The sequence below is a fragment of the Acanthaster planci genome, linkage group LG03, assembly GCF_054643075.1.
Source record: "Acanthaster planci isolate LZ-2023a linkage group LG03, COTS_SCS, whole genome shotgun sequence".
In the NCBI taxonomy this organism is placed as follows: domain Eukaryota; kingdom Metazoa; phylum Echinodermata; class Asteroidea; order Valvatida; family Acanthasteridae; genus Acanthaster; species Acanthaster planci.
The window spans coordinates 14,396,271-14,417,930 of record NC_141779.1 but is presented as its reverse complement, the minus strand read 5'-3'; the positions used below and the strand labels follow the sequence as shown (position 1 = coordinate 14,417,930).

Below are 21,660 nucleotides of genomic sequence, written 5' to 3'. Positions count from 1 at the left end.
AAGAGAGATATATGGCATATGATGCTTCAGATAATTTGAACATGCAAGCTCCCCAAGGAGCCGAGTTATAGTTGTCCTAAGTTCTCTCTCCAAGAGAGATATATGGCATATGATGCTTCAGATAATTTGAACATGCAAGCTCCCCAAGGAGCCGAGTTATAGTTGTCCTAAGTTCTCTCTCCAAGAGAGATATATGGCATATGATGCTTCAGATAATTTTAACATGTAAGCTCCCCAAGGAGCAGAGTTATAGTTCTCTCTCCAAGAGAGATATATGGTATATGATAAATCAGATAATTTTAACATGCAAGCTCCCCAAGGAGTGGAGTTATAGTTCTCTCTCCAAGAGAGATATATGGCATATGATGCTTCAGATAATTTGAACATGCAAGCTCCCCAAGGAGCCGAGTTATAGTCCCCCGTCACTGCCACCCAAGATCTGCCCCCTGGATGGACATAGGGATATAACAGATCCCATAGTCCAGCTGGTCTTGCATTGGGGATGTAGGGATATAGAAGATCCCATCACCCATCTTGAGGACATCGGGATATAGATGATCCCATAGTCCTTTAATAGAGTTGGACTTGCTCAATTTGAGCCGATGACCTGTAAAAGACCACCACCCCGCACAATCACAACATGTAGCTGAACCATTCTGGGAAAATGCTGCGAACAGTGAACTTTGGCAGACATCACAAAAATCAAGTTTAATTCTGCACCAAGTTTTCAAACTCAATTAACACCAATCAATTTTTTTTCTCAATTTTTTCCTTGACAAAAGTGTCATCTAGCTACCAAACTTGACAAAATACTCGAAAAATGCTTTGAATCCCCAAAATGATTCAGAAGCAAACTTGAACAAAAGTGTTTCAACTTTGCTTGGATACAAAAATAAAGGGTTACTTTACCAGGCCTGGTTGCCATGATCCGGGGTTCTTGTGCATGTTCACGCCTGTAAGAAATGGTTACCTCACCTTATGAACATGCAAGTCTTGAATTCCCCGGCCTCTACTTGTGATGACCCATCTCCCTGTTGTACCGTTTTCATCAACAATCCCCTCTGTTAAATCTGATGAATCTTGCAATCCGGGGGTCTTGTGCATGTTCACAGCTGCAAAAAATGGTTACCTCACCTTAGTGAACATGCAATCTTGTCCCCCGGCCTCTACTTCGTCTGTCCACTACTTCTGAGCAGATGCTGAAACAAAATCAAGCAAGATCAATCAAGCACTGAGGGATTTGAAAGGTATAAAGGACACTCAGTGGCGTGATGAAGGAATTGGCTTGGAAAACTTTTTTCGGTGATAACTTACCTAGTAGCAAACTTCCACTTTCTTTGCCTCCACTGATTCAGCTTGCTCTTGGTAGAAGTAGCTTGAGCGTGGTCCCTGTAGAAATGAAAAGAATTCCTTTTACTTTAAGAGACAAATGAGATAGCAAGAAAATTACTCACCAGGGATATCGTGTAAAAACAGCATCTTAGTAGCATATCAGCGGTGACTGATCCAAGCAAGCACAGGGTACATTTTGAGTGCTTAATTAAAGTACATTTCAAAGTTGACCCCCCCAAAAAAAGCTAGATATTTAGGCTCAAAATTTTAGAAATCTTTATAGCTCATTTTCTTTTCTCGTGCAAAATATTTTGCACTTCTAACTGAACTTAATGTGATTCTTTCTTTGGTATACACACTGCGTGAATAGAAAGTAGGTCGGGGAAAAATCAGATAAAATAAAAAAATCCAAATACATTGTTTTATTGCATTCATCATCAAATATCAAACAAATATTGACCACTTCACCTCATGAAATGATGCTAAATGGATCACCTCAGGCGACTAATTTTACTGCACCACAAGATAAAGCAGTCAATATTTGTTTGACAACACCTCTTCCAAAGATTCTGATTTAAGTGGCGACTGATTATTTTATATATTAAATGCATGTCTATTTGAAAAAGAAATTAGCTGAAAATTTACCAGTACTTATCCAAACTACCTCTTCATAAAATGGATTAACTCACATGTAGCTCTGAACCAGTGTGCACAGTATACTGTTGCACATAATACCTGTGGTTATGCGCACAGTTCTTTGGTCCATATACAGGTTTAGCAGTTTGGCTGCTATGAGTAGAGTTCGTAGCCACTCCAAAATACAGAATCTGTGGGCGAAGTGCTGAACAAAGACTGATTTTTTGTAAATAATACTCACCTTTATGGGTATTCCTTGAAGTTGAACGAGAGTAACTTCAGTAGAACCGATTCCAGACATCATAAGCTAATTTCTTTCCAGTATATCGTTCCGAGTCCTCTCTTCCTTACTAATATTGTTCGTTCATTTTCTCTCAGACAGCTGTCTCTTTTCAAACACTGGTTTGTTTCATTGTCCATGACTTCCTTTTAAAACCTCAAAGTCAACTTGAAGACAGAGTCCACTGCAGCATGTGTTGTTGATTTCCCTCGTTTATTGAAGACTATGCCTTTATTTTATCCAGGGAACCTGCACAGTTAAATTGAATCTCTCCATGGTTGGACTTCAAAGAAAGTTTACGAAAAAGAAAACTGCCCTGTTGGGGCAGTGATTTGAAAAGTTTTTGAAATTTTTATGACTTTTAGAATGTGCTGTTGATTTTTGAACTCAAAAGAGTACCATGCGCAGTGAAGTTCGTAAACAGCACGCATCTTTTTAAAAATCTTTTACAGCATTTAGACAGATCACACTCTTCATTATAATTAGGAAATGGGTAACTGGTAGATGGTTTTTTAAGGGGTAATGGCTTGTTATTACATATTTGTTAATAGTTGGGGGTTAGTAGAGGTTTATACAGTTAATAGGATTGTTTGTTATCGTTAGTGGTCGGGGGTTAGTTGAGGTTCATACAGTTAATGGTTAATGGGATTGTTTGATGGTTGGGGGATGGTTGAGGTTGGCATGGTTAATGGGATTGTTTTTATGGCTGTGAAGAAATGATCTGAAAATACCGTTACTAGCATAATGACTCGATTGATGCATAGTGAGTCAAAATATCAGAAAGCACAATTAGCTTATTTTAGAAATAGACTATTATCAAGTTCAATTTGTTCCATGCGGCAGGCTAACCCTGGATAATGGCAAGTTCATTGATACGTGATCTTGTATGACTGTAGGTCTATTGTTTCACTTCCAGTTCAAGTAGAATCGTGTCGTATACGGTTTGTGTATGAGGGCATCTTCACTGCTGATTCTTCCTGCAAGCTACATGCGTCAGTGTTGGTTCCAACCTCCCCTTGCTGATTCAATGGTGTGTAGGAATCATCTGTAAAAGAACCAAATCAAAACTTTAAAATCATTTTTCGTAGAAAAAATTCTGGACTCATGCGCCGTTTTCCAGACATAGTAACTATCATGGCGGCCTCCACTTCGTCAAAATCGCCTGAAGTATAGCGCATGAAATATTCCCCAATCCATCAAAACCTACGGCACGCTCAACCTTCAATCACACATCAAATGATTTGTAGGGAAGCGTTTCAAAAATTGGTGCTTAAAAATTGCAAAATAGTTCGGGGATGGTGGCGCACTAGTACGGAATTTTTGCCACACCCTGTCATATGCCTCATCATTTGTGGTCTGAAAAATTCAAAATGTTTTCTATATAAATGCTTCAATATTTTCATTGCCAAATTTGACTTTAAGACATCCTGTCACTTTTTAAAAGGCTGATAAACTGCTCCAAGGGAAACTAGCCTAGGCTACCGTGACGAAGTGAACGAGTCGCAGTCAAAATTTAATTTTGTGCTAAAAGCAGTCGGTGTTTCAAACTTTAATTAGTCCAGTGTACCCTTTAAACAGTAAACTATGCCACTTCTACTTGAGAGGGTCAAAACAGCTCCGTTCGACTTAAAAACGGCAAACTTACTTTGGCTGTAAAAATGGCGTAGAGAAACTAAAGCTCCTTCATGTTGGTGTAGGTTGACGCATATGGATGTGCCCTGTGTGCCAAATGAAGCTCATCCACAAAGCCCGCGAATTTATGAATGCGCGTCACCACGTGTTGATTTCATTGTTATGCAATTACACTGGTTCCCGTTCCTCACTCACTCTTACTTTGAACGCATTGCGGAGGAAACCAGTCATTGCGTAGTTCAAATTCGATTGATTGGATAACCTATTTGTCGAGTAAATTTTTATAAAAGTTCCCATAGGCCAGTCCTTTTTTTAATTTGTTGAATTATAAACCCACAGCTCTGAATAATAATAGCTTACAAAGAAAAAATAATACGAAATTCGTATTTTAACACAATGTAAGATTACGTCAGCCTTCAGAACAGCGCCCCCCGAGTGTAAGGGCGTGGTGGTCAGTTATTCCCGTACGTGCATGTACACGTCTTACACCCGCATGTTCCCCTTCACTCCAAGTGAAAGGAGTTTGTGCGCAGGCGCTACATTCTGCAAAGTCGTGCATATGGTCACTTTCTGTTATGTTGCTGTTAACATGTAATTGCCAAGTCAAGCCAGCAAACGACCATATCAAATCCATCTCCGGAGATCTTCCACATTGTGGGAAAGTTTGCTGAATTTATACCTGGGAATATAATCATGCTTCAGATTTTATTTGTGATGTGCTTCTTGCTAATCATAGGCCTAAGTGAAATTTCGGAGAAAATGTGGTGAAAAAAAGACTGTATCGGCAAGTTACATTTCCGAACGGAAAAAAAATGGTAATTTGTGTCGGATCTTGTGCAACTGGGTTCATAATATGGGTGGTCTAATTTGTCTATTCAATATGTAGTTATTAGGTTATCTCCGTAAACTTTGTATATACATGTAGTTTGTTCAAATAAATTATGGTCTCCATCCGCGGAACGGTGTCCAGCGTCGTCGTCTGCCTCGAATCCACAGCAAAGAGGTGGTGCACAAAGGCATGAGAGTGAACACATACGTCCACGGAACTCGGGGATCTGTAGTGGGTACGTTAGTGAAAAAAATGAGCGTATGACCCACTCGTGGCAACACTGTCACGTGACAAACTTTGTGCGTGGACGCATAATTGCTTTCTTTCTTTCCTTCTTTCTTTCATTTTACTCAGAGAAATAAAAAAAAAATCAAAACAGAGGTAAAGGGGTCATGATTTTAAAAAGGACTACAAAAATCTTAATAAAACTTACAAGTAATGAGAAGTATTATTAAAATAGTAGTTCATAAACTGGCAAAAATGATGCCACAAGGGCGTGGACAAGACACTTCAGTATACTTTGAGGACAAAAGGGACCAATCACTGGCAGCGGAACTCGGGGGGCGGGGTTGCCCCACCTTTGATAAGGTAGTAATTTTGCCCCCCTCCCACTTTATAGGCCTGCCAGCCGTTGGAGGAATATGTGTACATTGCAACGTCAATCTTTTCAGCCTAATGGCCGCCCGGGACGCAGTGGGGACCATGTACCAACCGATTAACATGCCAGGCAAAACACCCAGCATTGTTGTTAGATACCAAAGCAGGCACTGTGTCCCAAGAATGTTCTTAGAGGCGATAGGCCTACTGTGTTCTGTCACGGGCGCACGAAAGGTGGCGTAAACATCACATAAAGCTATATAACTCTATGAAATGTGATCACTATTACTATTCACGGGGACCCTATTCCAATCCGACCCAAGCAGTTCAAATTGTGCACGATGCGTTCAGGAATACGATTAAAATTGGGTACCCCGTGAATACGGTCTTCAAAGCGATTGCGCATGCGGATAACTTCACCAACCACGGACCCCAGACGCCAGCTAGCTAGCCACTTTTGCGTTTGTGGTAGGGAGTGGGACCAGTCTGCATGTGTAGAATCCTACAAGCTACATGTGGTAAGAAAATTTCTGGTCGCCCACCCGAAGGTCGCACGGAAAATGGCAGAGACTTCGGAGAGTCAGAAAGGGCCTGAAATGTCCTCTGCTCCCACAGATAATTTCACGAATTTGGACGTGGATTTGTCACTTGATGACGTCACGGTAATATGATTTGAAATTTTCATGTATATGGTAAAGCGAGAAATTATATTTTTACTTAGGGTTTGGCCTCAACGTGTTCACCCATATGACATGTATTATGCCTCATTCCCCCCCCCGCAGTCCTTGCCAAGCTCCGCCTTTGTGCTGGCACTTGTCAGTTTATTACATGTAGGCCCTACATCAAATTCAAGGAGCTTGCTTGGCCATGATTTAGATTATTACTGAATTTACCTAATCATGAATTTTGAAGTAGGCAACTGGCTTTTTCTTCAGGCAGAAGTCATGATGTATCATGGAAGAAGCTTGGCCCACTTCCTCAACAGTAACTAGGGGCCGGGCCTAAGGTACAACTCAGCGTAGGCCTTTAATACCATGGGGCCATCTTTTTGATGGCTCCGTATGCTATGGCATTTTGAAATGTGCCCTGTAAATGTCAGGTGCTTGTACCAGATCAAACATCTGTTTGCACTCGCTTAAGCAAATCTTCCCCTAGGCTAAAGACCCTTACATTGAAGTTCTAACTAGGCCCTACATCGAACCACCGGGTTCGAGTGGAGGCCTATTTTGTAGTAGGCCTATTTAATCTATATTATTTTTAAAAAATGAGTTTTTTTCTGCCATCCTCACCTCTCATCCCTCTGATCCGCACACATCTGCATTCTCTTATGACCGTACATCACGTGACAAAACAGACGCAGCGTATTTGCGCAACTAATATTTATGTTGCTTTGGATACCAGTCCCGAGAATTCCAATTTCTAACTACTCTCGTTAAGATTATGCATAAAGACATCTTTGAAATCTGTGGTCAGGGAACCACCCCAATCACATATCGGCTCAACCATTTTGGAAGCGGGGGAGGGGCAATATCAGGGCGTGCGATACACGCTGCGTTATCAGGCTAGCTGTTTACGCATGTTTAAAATGTTGAGAAATATGTACTTCAGGGAGTGATAATACTTGGTGAAGTTGTGGGACTAATAAAGTGTCTGTTTTCCATGTAATTCGGGGATTTTTTGATTGCAAGTCACATGGCACTCTTTAAAGCCCTATATCTCCTGAAGTACATGTGGCATCGGGTTGAAACTTTGCAGATAGCTCGAAAGGGAAGGGTTATAGACGAAAATTGACCTCATGTAATGATGACCTCATCAAGCGACAAGTCATGTGACATTGACCCGAACTACCCCAAACCTGCCCTACTCCAACAGCAGGTTTTGTGAGGTTTTGGCATGTTTGGTACCGTACCTGATGAACTTGTTGAATTTTGTGAGACTACGGATTAAAGGCCCAGGGAGATGGTGTTGGATTCTGTGTGAGTTGGAACACACAGGGTTCATTGTGTGCAGTGTAGCTTGCTGTAGCAACTGTTGGACTATGCATGATTTTGTCAGGTTTGGTACCACTTCAGTGCAAGTCATCCTATACTGCATAGACCAATCCATACCATATCACTCAAATCCCGACAGATTCATTTTGTTGGAGTTTATCAGGTTGGTACAGTGTACAGTGACCTGCATGTACATGTACAAGTACACAGACAAGTACATGTACATGCACCTGTTGGATTTTGTGAGGTGCAGTATGCTTTCTAAGTTCTAGTTCAAGAGCCGGGGGAGGGATAGGGTTAAAGGTGCAGCGTTCAACGCTAAACCTTCCCAACCACACAGAATTAAACTGTAATAAAGTGTTTAATTCTGTGGGGATAGGTCTGGTTGGCCCATAACAGCTGGCTTTTGCATTTGGTTTGTCCAATAGCCTCTTTGCACAAAGTGGGGACTTTAACTTTGTGTGAATGGGGAAGGTTGGGGCCAGCAACCCTTGGGGGTTAGGGTTAAAGCCTTATATCTCCCGGAATCCATGTGCAATTGAATTGAAACTTTGCAGATAGCTGGAAAGGGAAGTGTTATTGATGAAAATAACGTGACATTTAACGTCCATTCTTTAAAGCCCTATTCTCATTTTCATAAAAAATATTCAAAATGCGGAAAAGCCTTATGCTCTATTCTTGAACACGCATAACCTTCTTGTTTGAACTTCCACATCTCCTGCTTCTAGGATTACTTATAATACTCGGCAAGGTCTGTAAGTTTGGATATGCCAAAGAAACTTGATGTGCATGTGCAGTGAAAGTGCAATTCAGGGCTGAGGAAGATACATTTACTTAAGTGCAAGTAAAAAGAAACCATGAAGTTTATAGGTTGGCTGCTCCAACTGCACCTTTAAACACCTCATAGGATTGAGATGACAAGGTGCTTCTGGGAAGGGCATTCCACCAAGCTACAGTGTGAGGGAAGAAAGAATATGACAGAGCTGGATTTGAGCCAGTATCTGTTGATATTTGTTTGGGTGAAGGAACCAGTGGAGTGAGATATGTGCAGGGGTTAGGATTGACAGCAACAATCTGGTGTTGGATCATTTGCCCCCCCAAAATGGCGTCTTTCTTTTAGGGAGGAGCATTGGAGTTCCTTTTCAACAGAACCAGTTACACATACATTTAACTGCAAATTGAATCAGTTTAGTACCTGAAACAATTTCTTACATGAACCTACATGTGTGTGTAATAAACTATCCATTTTTCAGATACCATTTAATAGGAAGCAGAACTACAGGTAGTTTTTAGGCTTTAAGGTTTCTCTCACTCAGATTGCGTACCAACTATGGTCATTTGCAAAAATTTAAGACCACCTGGAATCTTATTGGTATTTCTGTCACTCGGCCTGCATTATATTCTCTCACTGACTGATGTTTTACAGTGGTGCATAACATCAGTGTAGTGCTGTATACCCATTTGAATGAAACCTTTTTGCAAAGGCAGGTCTTGTGTGACATTTTGTCTGTAAGGCTGCATGGGTAAAAAGGCCAGTCTAAGTAATCAGAATTAAAGGAGGGCCCACTAAATATTAGACTCTTAACATTTCAAATCATGTACATGTAAATGTAGTCAGATAGTTGTGTAACCAAGATACTAAGGTTACACATTGAAAATAAACATAAGTTGCCATGATTAATTAGTTTAAGTTTTTCTTCAGGTTAATGCATTTTGTATGGGTGGTTCTAAACTTTCGCAAATGGCTGTACTTCTATTCGTATCTGACTGTAGTCAGTCTATTTTTCACACAGATCGATGATGACGAGTTCGATATCCCTGAGTTAGAGACAGCACCAACTTTGGACAGCATTTTGAATGAGGTAAAGTAAACCTGATTGGCATTGTAGTTCACAAATTTGGTAATTTGAAAAGTGTGCCGTGTTATCCAATCAGAATCTTTATCAGGCCGTGCTTATTTGGAGCTTTTAGTGATTAGTCCTAGGCCATGTCAGAATTACTTGGCTGTGGCTTGACATTACACAAGAGTCTATGGTCTTGGCTGCAGCCATTTCCCATAGTGTTGTGTGTTGTTTCAAGCCACAAGTACTTTGGACCCAGCCTTAGTCTTAACCCTCCCATGCTGAAGTCACTCTTTGGGACACTTGGTAAACACCTCAGAGAAGCACAGCTGTGTTGTGTTGTGCACTGCAGCAACATGCAAGAGAGTGACCTTGGGCACTTGTGCATATTTGTGCTGTAAAACTAAAGGAGGGTTAAAGGGTTGACGGAGCACTGGTAGGCTGTGATCAGTATCACATGCGATTAAGATTTCTGTGACATCTGATGCCTCTTCTTTTTGTATTAGTTGAACGTTCACAAGCTGTAAATTACGCGTGCACTGAGTCATGCATTTGGGAGTCCTGACTTCACACTATACTGGCTCATCGCACTTTAACTCCCCAGAGTGATTCACTAGGAACCATACCCATTCACACAAATTCCAACGCCATATGGTAAACTGTGCACAAAAACTGTTGGACTCTGTTTATTTTGGGTATGCCCGAACCCATGTTAAAGCACAAGCAGTTTAGGGGTACAGTACCCAGTGCCACAAATTCACACACTTTATTGGTGTTCAATTCTGTGTGGTTAGGGAAGGTTAGGGTTAAGTTTAAAATATGCCATTTATAAAGTGTGAGACTTTGGCATTCTTTCATTCTTTTCACTTTTATAATTGCGAATTGTAGTTGACTATAGCACTGCTCTGGCATTTCCATTTGGTAGGCAGTCTGGAGCACAGGCTTCAACTATCTCAGTTACTTGTTAAGCGCATGTTGAATGAACTGCTTTATTTTATGCAAATTTTATTTTAATCCTATTAAGTAGTATGCAGACATTTGTGGTGACATGCAGTGTACACAAAGTTAGCATTAACAGGATCAATGTTGAATGTGATTCATTCCGTCTTTTTTGTTGGGTTGGGTTTTTAGAATGATGAACCATTTGAAGTCGATGCCCCTTCTCTGAGTCTCTTCAGCCAAGCTCCTGATGGCTCGACATCAGTTTCCGAACCCAACACACCCAGCAGGTCTCCCCAGAAATTGTTAGGAAATTGACTTTTATGTAAAGGACAGCTACATGTACTACCGTCTCAGGAAGCATTGTACCTGATGTTTCATTGTCTGATCAGTTTTGACGGAGAAGAATTATGATGCTTATGAGTGGAAAGATTAGTTGTACATGTACATGCACCTTTACTTGTAATCAAACAGCATGCATTGTATGTATGCTTGTTGTCTTTGATCTTTAATTAAAACCGTAACCCTGCTGCCTACTATGGCTAGAAACTCTGCCAGACACATCAGACTGCATATTTGTCAAAGTGGCTTACCTGCCCAGTGTACCAAGATCCAACCGGTCAACTCTTCCCAGGGCCAAACAGCCTGGGGGTCTGTGGTTGCCATTCACCACAAGATCCAACAGTGGCATTGTTCAACAGGACTAGTTCCCATTGTCTCAACAATTGCTGTTGATTGCCCAGTGCATCAAAGTGCATCAGACTTTTTTACCTGATGTACTGTGGTGCGTCTGGCAGGGTTAGGGTTATTAGGTTTTCCCTTTTTTATGAAATTTCATGGCAGGTGATGCCGACTTTAATGTTAGATTAACTGCTTAATAATTTTTTTTGTGAGCAGTGTTGCTCAGTGCAGTCAAGGACCTGCAAGGGCCTCAAAAACTCCTGTACATAGCTTAGATTTTTGTCAAGAGCTTAACCTGTACTTGAATAAATTTATGTTTTAGATTTATGTTTGCTAAAGTCACAGTTGCCATGGCTGACTGCATGTTGAATTACTAAGATGACGCGGTTGGATAAGTTCCAAGATTTGTTCATTTTTTTGATGTCCTTTTGATTCAAACCAGCATCCATCAACCTTTTTTGTCCACAGAAGCCGGAAGAAGAGTGTACAGTATCCAGTCCATGGCTCCATTATTCGCCATGTTGTACTCAAGAACATTTCCTCCCAGGTCATGTCCGCTTCGGTGAGTACCCCCTTTCCCCTCACAAAATAAAAAGAATTGTACAGTTTCATCTCCTTGTCTGAGTCAAACCAAAAGTGTGCCAGAGATTTTCAGGCAAAGTTTACCTTGTGTCAGTACTGGCATTGTCTTACTGTTTGTGTTCGTGTAAAATTTGGCTCAGCTAGAAGCTAGGTAAAACCTGCCAAGTATTAGTTTAATGTTCAGCGTGTGCTTTGTAATTATTGCATGTGACTTGGTCAGCCAGTAATCTCTGTTTTTAATGATCTGAATTTGTCTTCATTTTCCTTGCTCATCTTTTCCTAGGATCGTGTGCAAGCAGGCAGTCCTACAGCCATGGCCATTTCACAGTTCATTGCCGTGGGAACCTCACATGGTCTGATTCTTGTCTTTGGTGAGTGAGAAAATTAAAAAGCCTTATCAAGCTTGTCAATTTGTCTGCTGATCTCAAGGACATGATTCAGTTAAGTGTGTCTGCGGAGTACTACATTTGAACAGTGGCTCCCCCGTACTGAGACATAGGCAGAGTGTACATTGTACAATGTCATTAGCAAGAGTCAGTGTCTCATATTTTCGTGTTGGTTGACGACCAGTTGCTTGGAGAGCACACAAAAAGCAGTCATGTGATTTAATCCATGGCTCCAACCTTAACAGTCGTTAATCCTCTGATTTCATTTTGATTTACGTATACCGTAGGGGGTTAGGGTTAAACCCTTGAAAAATTTCATTTAACTTTGGAAAGATAAAAATTACTTGATCAGTAAAGCCAGGGCCCGATTCCTGGTGCTGCAGAGTAGAAAATCGACAACACTTACCAGAAAATTGTGCTTACTACAGTCATTTGCAAAAGTTCAGGACCACCCATACAAAATGCATTGACCTGAAGAATAACCAAATTTAAACCAATTAATCATGGCAGCTTATGTTTATTTTCAATGTGTAACCTGACTGTCTTCATTGAACAACTATTTTACTACATTTCCATGATTTGAAATGTCAACTGTCAAATGTTCAGTCTGCCCTCCTCTGTTTCTGATGACTTCAAGTGGTTTTTTTTACTCATGCTGCATTACAGACAGAATGTCATACCAGACCTGCCTTTGCAAAATTCATTCAAATGGGCTCATAGAAATACTCTGAGGCTTTGGACTACTGTGAAAAACATGTTATGTAATCATTCAATGAGACAATGTAATGCAGGCCCAGGACAGAAATACCGACGAAATTTCAGGTGGTCTTAAACTTCTGCAAATGACTGTATAGCAAAAGTTTTGCTAATCTTATAAACACTTTCTCGGTGCAGCTGTGGTAACTATTGTTTGAGTACAGAGATTTCCATTGAAACGCCACAAAGTTAAGCAAACTTTGTCCTTTGAGGTAAGCGTGCATTCTCTGTGCTTACTGCTTAGGTCTCCATGAAATATGCAGAGCCTCTGTTTGCTTAAACTCGTGTGTTTAGTAGCACTGTGAAAGTGTGCCCCGGTGAAAATGTCAGAACTTCAAAATCTCCCAGGCTATGTGCAACCACTTTCGTATATTCACAAATGGCCAATCAAGAGGTTCCAAGTGCTCAGGAAGCTGAAGTTAATCTTGACAGAGAAGGTACCATTTGCACAGGTCGTTACCCATTTCTGCTTGTCGTCTCTCCTCAGATCCAAACCAGGTGTTGAAATGGTGTCTGGGCAGCACTGCGTTAGGAACCCAATATGGCGCTGTGTCAGCCCTGGGTATAAACAACGACTGTACTAGACTTCTGGCCGGCTTTGCTAGGGGACAGGTAATAGTGTCTAGTAAAAATATTTTTGTTCGTAGTGTCGGTTTGTAATATGCTGTAGCGATAAATTGGTAGGATGGTCTTTGCTCTATAGGGGTGATGCCTTCCCCCAGTGTTCAGCGGTTTTGGTTTTGCATGAGAGAGTGGAAATTGGTCATGCTGTTACCAACATCACTATCGAAATGAAAGTGGAAATGAAAGGAATGGTACAATTATTTCCATTTTTAGTTTTTAAAAACTTCTTTTGTTTATAAAATAGGAATGTTTGCATTGCTTCAGCTGCTTTGCAGCAGTATAAAGCAAACAAATTTATTGGATCTGTGTGCCAGAGGCAGTAGCATTCAACCTACTCTGAAAATAACTTTATGTTTATTGAGATTTTGACATTTAAAGTGTTGGGGTAGATTTAATTTGCCAAATCTTTAGATGTCAGCTGCCTGTGAACATCTTGAATAAGATTGCAGTAGAACGGCCTTCTTGACAAGACGAAATTTAATTGACAAGCATTAAAATGGCAATCTCTGTTTTCTTATGGATTTGCATCTTAGATCACTATGTGGGATTTGACCAATGGTAAGCTCTTACGAACCATCACAGATGCCCACCCGCCAGGCTCAGCTGTGTTACACATACAGGTAGGGTGAAGCAGTTCAAGTACCAGACTTCTATTGTGTATGCTAAACCTTAATGTAATGTAACAGATCTTAAAGACAGGTTGGCATACCTCTGCGCTGTTGAGCAGGAAATCTTGGGTTCGAATCAAATCATTCAAACGGAATGAATATATGCGCCAGTTTAAGGGCAAAGCCTAGTACGAAAGTCTTCAACTTCCTTGGACCAGTGCAGTGCTATGATTTGGTGAAACGTATCCATATTGTGTGCTTCAGAACATGCAAGTTGGTGACAGCGTCTCGTAGGATTGTCTTATACTCCAGCTGCCTGAAGCAAGGGTGTGCATTTCTGAATGCATGTCTTTCACCCCTAATCTATTGTAACTGCTTCAAAAATCTACCTTACTGGTTTTTTTTTGTATCTTCACGGATTCCAGACTTGCTCGTTTTATTTTGTCGTGAGAACGTATTGCAAACATAGTACGTCGGATTTCCATAAAATTTGTGTTGAAAAGATTGTAAGATCTGAGAAAACTTCTGAAGGCTCGGCTAAAAAATAAAATTTGGATTGTGATAATATTAGAGAACTGGGGGAGGGGAGTTCCTCCGACTCCTTCAGGTAAAGAAATTGTCATTTTTCTTTTCACGACCGCCATACTGACTTCATTTTTGTTTTTCCAGTTCAGTGACGATCCCACCATGGCCATCTGCAGTGACAGCGGGGGCTCTGTCTTTGAGCTGAGCTTCAGGCGAGTCATGGGCATGAGGACGTGTGAATCCAGATGTCTCTTTTCCGGCAGGTACATGTATAGCCGCAAAGTAGGAAATGGTGGTTATCAAATTGATGCGCTGAGCAAGAATCAGCAGGGGAACTAGTTGCAAGAAGTATCAAGTGTATGACATTTTATTCAGTAACCAAATTTTGCTCAGCAAATAGTTTATGTGCTGAGCCCATTTGTTTGCTTGGCAACTGTATGCTATTTTACTGGGGTCATGTGTAGCAGTTCACCAGATTATTCATTTTTTTCCAGTTGCTTTTGGATTGTATTCAGTGAATACTCTAACCTCATTGACCACTTGCTGCTGGGGAATCCCGTTTCAAGCACCATGGGTTTATACACACTCCCGGGTGCCGTGTAACAAAAGACCGTACTCCAAACAAAAGACCCGCTGCTGGGAATTGCCATCATTTTTCGGCTTGCATTTTTCAAAGGTAATCTGTCACTGATTAGCACCACGGACAAAAGTGTTCCAGGGCCCAATTGATGAGCGATACAGCACCACTGCATGCTAATTCAGCCGTGTTTGAAAAGACGCCACTCGCATTCACTGGGGACAAAGAAAATTACGCAACACCTCACGGTTCTGGGATCTCTTTACAGGGCGGCAGGCCTGGCTGAAATACTCAGGAGTCAATGAATGTTCCTGTCAGCTTAGAGTAGCCACCAAACAGTCATTCCTGTGGGTGTAAAGTCAGTTAAATGAAATGATGGATTCTTGAAGAATTTTGAAAACTGAAAATCTTGAAAATCTCCCGTATATGTGTACTGCATTTTTAAAAGCACCCGGCAGCAAGTCATTATACCCTTAAGAGCTCAACATGGTGCAACAGGCAGAAATCTTGAAGATCTCTTTGCATTGGGTAGTCAACATGATCTTGTTGAATCCTGTGGTGGACGGGAGACTGGGACTTGCAGATTGTGTTACCCTTTGAATAGTTTAATTCCAGGATCTTGTACATAAACACTGAGTAGGCCTGTTATTTTGACAACTGTGACATGCGGTTGTGTTGAGCAGTGCTTTTAGCCAAATACTGTTAAGGTTAAGAGTGACAATCTTGTAAGAAATTTAAATTTGCTGGGTAATTTTTGAGTGTTTGTAGATGATCTGCTGCTTTCGGAACGAGATCAGCTTTGAGACCAGTAATTGCTTAACTTAACACCTCAGAAAATCTTGTTTCTGCTCTTGATAAAGTCAATTTCCCCCCTCCTTCCTTGTTTTCATCAGCCGTGGTGAGATGGCGACCATAGCACCCCTTCACATGAACACTGTCGTACAACACCCAATGAAGGACATGGCTCTCCTGGCAATGGCCACCTTGTCCAAGGTAAGGAGACTGAGCAAAAGACATCAGAGTAGGGGCAGGGGGCTACAAGAAAGCCCCGTGCATGGAGAGGTAATAGTTGGAACAAACTGCTGCATGTCTGTGACCAGCTGCGCTCCGTTAGGCAAATTAATGTGCTTAGCGAAAATCAGCTGAGAGCCAGTCAAAGGAAATATACAATGCAGAAGTAGCATGTACGTTGCATGACACTTTGACCGTTAATCTGTTTAATCTGTTTTTGTTGAGTAATTTGATGTCTCCAGTTACATGCAGCCAATTTCTCTGCCCACTGCAACATACAATCTGCCACACTTTAAATAACTGGCAAAGAAGTTCCTATCATAAAGGAACCCTTTTTTTGCCTGTATGTTAAGATGAAGAAAGTATTCACTTGTAGCTGTATTCTGGAGAAGTATTACTGTGAGACTGCCGTGTGCCCAATGTATCAATCTAATTTTGACACCTGGCCAGAGATCTGAAACCTTATCTGTTTTTTCCTTTTTTTCCATGACAGATTTTTCTGGTTGCTGTGCGGCCAAAGCTTACAGTATTATTCACCAAACAACTCAAGGTAAGCAAAAAATTATCTTAACTTTTATAATCCCATTTACAGTGTACTCTGATAGAATTGCCACCCTGTCTTTTTTATAGACTATGTTTGACATTTTGTCCCGGAGGTGTGTGGCCTAGTGGTTAGAACTTGTAACTCAGCAAAGGGTTGAGGGTTGGAATCAAGTTGCTGGTTACAAGTTGTGACCTTGGGCAAGTCACTTCACTCTGCCTTGCCATTCTCCGCCCTGGAGTATAAATGAGTACCTGTGAGGGCAGAGGAGGTTGTCTTGTTTGATTGGCCATTTTCACCAAGAATGGCAGCTTAGAGCTGAGCAGGGAGCTGAGATGGTTACAGGAGTGTTTATGGCCCACTGAGCAGGGATAAATGTGATGTAGCACCTTAACCCTTCCTGACATAGCACAACCCATCAGGTGAAAAAGTCTAATGCACTTTGATGCACTTGGCAATCAACAGCAGCAGAACGTACTGGCCATGTTAAGACAATGGGAGCTGGTCCCATTGAACAGTGCCACTGTTGGATCTTGTGGTGACTGGCAACCACAGACTCCCAGGCTGTTTGGCCTCGGGATGAGTTGACCTGTTGGATTGTGGTACACTGGGCAGGCAAACCACTTTGATACAGGATGCAGACTGATGTGTCTGGCAGGGTTTCTAGCCAAAGTAGGCTGGAGGGCTAGGGTTAAGCACCAGTAATAGTGGTTATGTACGGCCATATAAATACCCCTTCTCATTAGAAAGTCAGTTGTTTCCACGTTTGGTTTTAGTTTTAGCTTTCCGTGCCATGTGTTTTAATGTGTTTCCCCCACCGTTTTTCTTTTTGTGATAGGGTGATCCGACCACCCTACCCTTGCTTGCGTGGCAGTTTGTCGTCATACAGTCGTCAGATGTCTCGCGAGTCGTGGACCCTGTATTGGCATCAGCCAGAACAGACATGGTTTATTTCCATCAGGTAATCTTTTTAAGAAGAAAAAAAATATGATGACAGATTACATCCCCCCCAAAACCAGACAGATGCAAACAAGTTTGAGAGTTTGAAAGATAAGGTTGTCCACATCAGGATCATATTAGGATCATACGTTTTTCAACATTTTCCTTTTTCCAAAGATTGTTTTTTTCCGGACCCCTCTCTTGTGTGTTCGAACTGAAATGCCAGAAAACAAAGGGATCTCTGAATTAGATATTATCATCATTTTTAATGTAAAAAGTCCCACCCTTCACCCCCCTCCCAAAGTTCAGTTTGTTCATACATGAAAACAATGAAAAAACAATGGCTCCTTTGTTCCATTTATGCAGATGTGAAACAGAAAGCCTTGACAAACAGCTATGTGTGGCATGATAGTTTAGAGTGCCAAAACGTGCTGTTTAAACAGATCATTGACTCCAGGCAATAACAGTAGTAGCCTACAGGAAAAAATCAAAGGCACAACATCAAGTGATCAACCATGCCAGTCAGTCTGTGATGTCATTACTGATGGGACCTCTGACTGGCCAGCACAGGCCGTCTCAGAGCAGTATCAATGAAAAATCACTTCGGATTCAAAACACAACAGTTTACCGCACTTGTGCGCAATTTGTCTGATCTGATTTGTCTGCCCTTGTGAAGCGACTGCGATTAGATCTCCTTACCATGCAACATTCCTCTACCGCTTGTGTGTGTAAATGGGCCCTTCACGAGGTTGTCTTTCCTCCTCAGGTGCTCTACAATGACGAAGGCTTGGTCAAGGTATTACCACTGCAGTCTATCAACCTGCCTTACAGCCTCATTGCGCTACATGTAAGTAGCCTGCTAAAGTAATCAAGCGTCATTGACCAGGTCAAGCTGGTTCGTGCTCGGCATAAAGGGGGAGTTTGGTAGATTGTGACAAAATGTTCATTCTGCAAAGTTGCTTTTGGAATGACTACGAACCAGCCCTTGGTGTGGCACATTTCTGATAATTGATATGATAATAATGCACCTTTCCTGAAGGTTGCAAAGTGCAAGGTGGACTTCCTGAAAGCCATAAAACCAATCATGAACCTCAAATACAAGAGAGCAGATAAGTGTCAAGTGACGATTGGAAGATGAATGTTGAACTTGAACAACAGATTAATACCAAGTGGAAATATCTTAAAGTGACAATTTGCTGTGGATTAAAATCTACTAAATGTACTGCAAATTAAAAGTCTTTGGTTGGAAAATAAATTTGTATGATTTACCCCTGGCACTGAAAATCTCCTCTTCGAAGTAGTTGGTAGATTATCAAATGGTAAATTTTGAAATCTCATAGGCTTACGTAAACATTTCATTGAAAAGCCATCTGCATAATGGAATTCAGCAAGACTTTAGATTTGCCCATATACATGTTTCCAAGAGTTGTTAGCAGCTCAAGAGGTGACCGTTGAGAAAGATATCTCTTAGTGACGCATATTTCACTTTAGTGGTTCAACTCCAAGACCCTGGTCACCGTGGATACCACTGAGCGTCTCCACCTCGTGGATGTGCGGACGGAAGAGGAGCTGGAAGTCTTGGACCTGGTAGACATTGAGCTGGTGTATAGCAGTAGTCACTTCAAGTCACTAGCCACGGGAGGGAACGTCAGTAAAGCCATGGTATGTCGGGCTCAAGGGGAGGGGGCGGGGAAACAATTGGAGGAGGGCCTTGATGCAGCTATAGAGAATGTATATGGCCCCTTTGAATCATCCCTCAGCAACCACGCTGAAGGGAAGCATATGACCACTAGTTTTAGAACCTATTGTGTTGACTAACTTGAAATTAAGTGAAGGTTGAGAATACATGGAGTTCAAATAACCTCAAAATTGGTTGAATTTCGTTGCAATTTAAGTTATTAAAGTGAGCACTACCCTTTGATAGTTTCATATTGAGAGCAAGTATAGCATTTTAAAACAGTTTCTGTCAAATCTGAATTTGTTCAGGTCACTTTAAGAATTGTTTCAGACTTAAATACAAGCCTAATTTTATTTTAACTTTTTTTGTAGGCCCTAGCTGGTGAACGTGCCTGTTACCAGTCCATTGCCTCACACAAAGGACAAGTAGTCATCCTGGGCACAAAGGTATCTCCATATGCTTATGATCTGATATTAATTATGCTGTGCATGTAATTGATACAGGTAAAACTGATTTCATGTTTGTATCCAGTATGTCATGAGGATGGAGTCAGAAGGACTGTGGATGTAGGGATTTGTGAGAACTCATAAGCAATTCAGGCTTTGAAGTTTGCTTTGCCAGGGTGGGATCTGTTGGGATTTTCTGGGTTGCAGGATGTTCTTAACCCAATATTCTAGATCTAGGTTTGATCATTCATGTTTGGCTACTCTCTGGCACTTTATTTGAAAGAAAACAAAATGCAAGATTGACATAATCACTGATGCTTGGAAGAGAATTTGTTAGATATTTCAAGCCCTGCCGTAGTTGTACCAGCCACTGTTTGGCCAACATGACTGCGACGTGTGAAAGAGCAGCCCCTAGGCATGATATTTTTCCCTAATAGGATTTTAGATTTTTTCTCCTTTCAATTCCTGTTACTTCCTTCATTTTCAACATGCTAAACTATAGTCGTACTTCTGGGGTCTGCAGGAAATTTTTTTCCCCTGTTTTTCCTTAAATTCCTTCAGGGTCAAATGTCATATTGACATGCAATAAAATTGATAAAGTGTTCTATTGTGCCAAACTCCATTGGTCTTACTGCTTACTTTCTATCATGACTGAAGTCTGTCTTTCCCTGCAAGCGCAAGGGTTGGACTGCACAATGATCGTGCCTATTTACACTGACAAAGATAGATTTAAACTTTGGGATGAAAAGCCTAGTTGGAGTAGCGAAACCTGAATGATCCAGAGGTCAGAAAATTAAGAAATGCTGCAGTCAGTTTTCATTGTTCAATTTGGAATAATTTTGGTAATCATTCACTTGCACTAAAAAGATTCATCCCTGTGATTCTCTTTGGTGTGGTTGTGATTTTATTGCAGTCGTTGCATGTCATGACGACGAGGCAGTGGCATGAGGTAAGTTGCCTTTTGTTTTTGTACAACCTCCTTGAGTTCCGCGTGTGGTACGTTGAGGGTTAAAGACATCACTTAATCCCCTTCCAACAATGAAATTCTCAGTAGAAGTTTTTCCCAGTCATGTGCGTCTATGATTGTTTTGAGTTAGTTGGAAAAGGCAAAAATTTCAGACTGAGAGAGACATTGGCCTCAGTGCTCAATTCATAGAACTGTGCTCACTGTCGCACATTTGTTTTACCTCCAAACCCAGATTTTCTAGTTGAAGAAATGTTTCTGCACTATAGCATACCTGCCAACCGTTCCGATTTAATCGGCATTGTCCTGATTTTTAAGTTTACAGACCGCAAAATTCAGAACGTTCCGATTTCCAACAAAATAGAAAAAAAATCATAAAAAACATAAAGAGTCATGGCAAAAGAGGGCGCTAAATGTACAGGAAAAAAGAGGGCGCCATTGACTTTTTTTATCGGTCGCCATTTTGAGTAGCGGCAGTGCATCGCTCGCATTTTACATGTGACTTCCGAAATCCGTTGCGCACGTGTAGTCGTGATCAGGTATGTTAGGTGGTGTAACCTCGGTTCAAATAGAGAATTGTTGCGGGATTTAATGAGTTTGTACAGCGATATGGAGAAGGATAAGAAGCAAAAACGCTTGCAAAGATTCAAGGACGAATGCAAAGAGCAGTTTCAATTCATAACGACATCACGTAAGGGTGATTTTTTTGCATTCTGCAAGATTTGAGGCAACATATCAGTCTTCCATGGGGATGCAGAGAGGGAACCATCACAAGCATCAAGTTCCAATGGGAACTGAGTAGTATGTAGTTTTTAACTCAAGGTATGGGGAGAGTTGACAATGACAGGGGAATTCTCCTTCAAATTTTTAAAAGTTTTGCCTCCCAAACTAAGGGAAATGTGCCAGGAATTGCCCTAGATTGCACTACAGAGCATCTAGAATCCAAAATTTTCTGGGGCCCTTAAGTGGGCCCCAAACCCCATGCTGTAAGGGCTTCGGGCTCCGCACTCGCAGACGTGTTCCTATTTTTGACTTTCCGATGTTGGCAGGTATGCTATAATGCTGTTGAAATAATGACCACCTCCTTGAGGACTGCATCTGTGGATAGAAGTTCGAGGAACCTAGTCTCCCAGTTGTTGTTCAGTTGCTTCTTTTTTTATATCCCAAATGACAGAGAATAGAAATTCTTGTGAAGGACGACAAATACAAGGCTGCCTTGGCTCTGGCCCATTCCTTCTACAACGGCAAAGCAAAGGCAGTGGTCG

The 21,660-nt window shown here is 41.3% G+C and overlaps 1 protein-coding gene across 2 annotated transcripts in view; it reads left to right on the top strand.

Annotated features, from left to right (window-relative positions):
* The first annotated feature begins 5,808 nt into the window (after positions 1-5,808).
* vps8 (VPS8 subunit of CORVET complex) overlaps positions 5,809-21,660 on the top strand; it is a 45,575-nt gene continuing 29,723 nt past the window's right edge. Inside the window, exons 1-16 of one of the 2 annotated variants that reach the window (XM_087133969.1) lie at positions 5,809-5,968; positions 9,091-9,159; positions 10,270-10,382; positions 11,227-11,320; positions 11,624-11,711; positions 12,970-13,094; positions 13,640-13,726; positions 14,384-14,502; positions 15,710-15,809; positions 16,321-16,377; positions 17,207-17,329; positions 18,074-18,154; positions 18,799-18,969; positions 19,357-19,431; positions 20,345-20,380; positions 21,570-21,660. In XM_087133969.1, the coding sequence (XP_086990095.1) occupies positions 5,867-5,968; positions 9,091-9,159; positions 10,270-10,382; positions 11,227-11,320; positions 11,624-11,711; positions 12,970-13,094; positions 13,640-13,726; positions 14,384-14,502; positions 15,710-15,809; positions 16,321-16,377; positions 17,207-17,329; positions 18,074-18,154; positions 18,799-18,969; positions 19,357-19,431; positions 20,345-20,380; positions 21,570-21,660 (1,531 nt within the window). In that variant the 5' untranslated portion in view covers positions 5,809-5,866. The remainder of the gene's footprint in view (positions 5,969-9,090; positions 9,160-10,269; positions 10,383-11,226; positions 11,321-11,623; positions 11,712-12,969; positions 13,095-13,639; positions 13,727-14,383; positions 14,503-15,709; positions 15,810-16,320; positions 16,378-17,206; positions 17,330-18,073; positions 18,155-18,798; positions 18,970-19,356; positions 19,432-20,344; positions 20,381-21,569) is intronic. The other variant, XM_022256368.2, reaches the window with a different exon arrangement.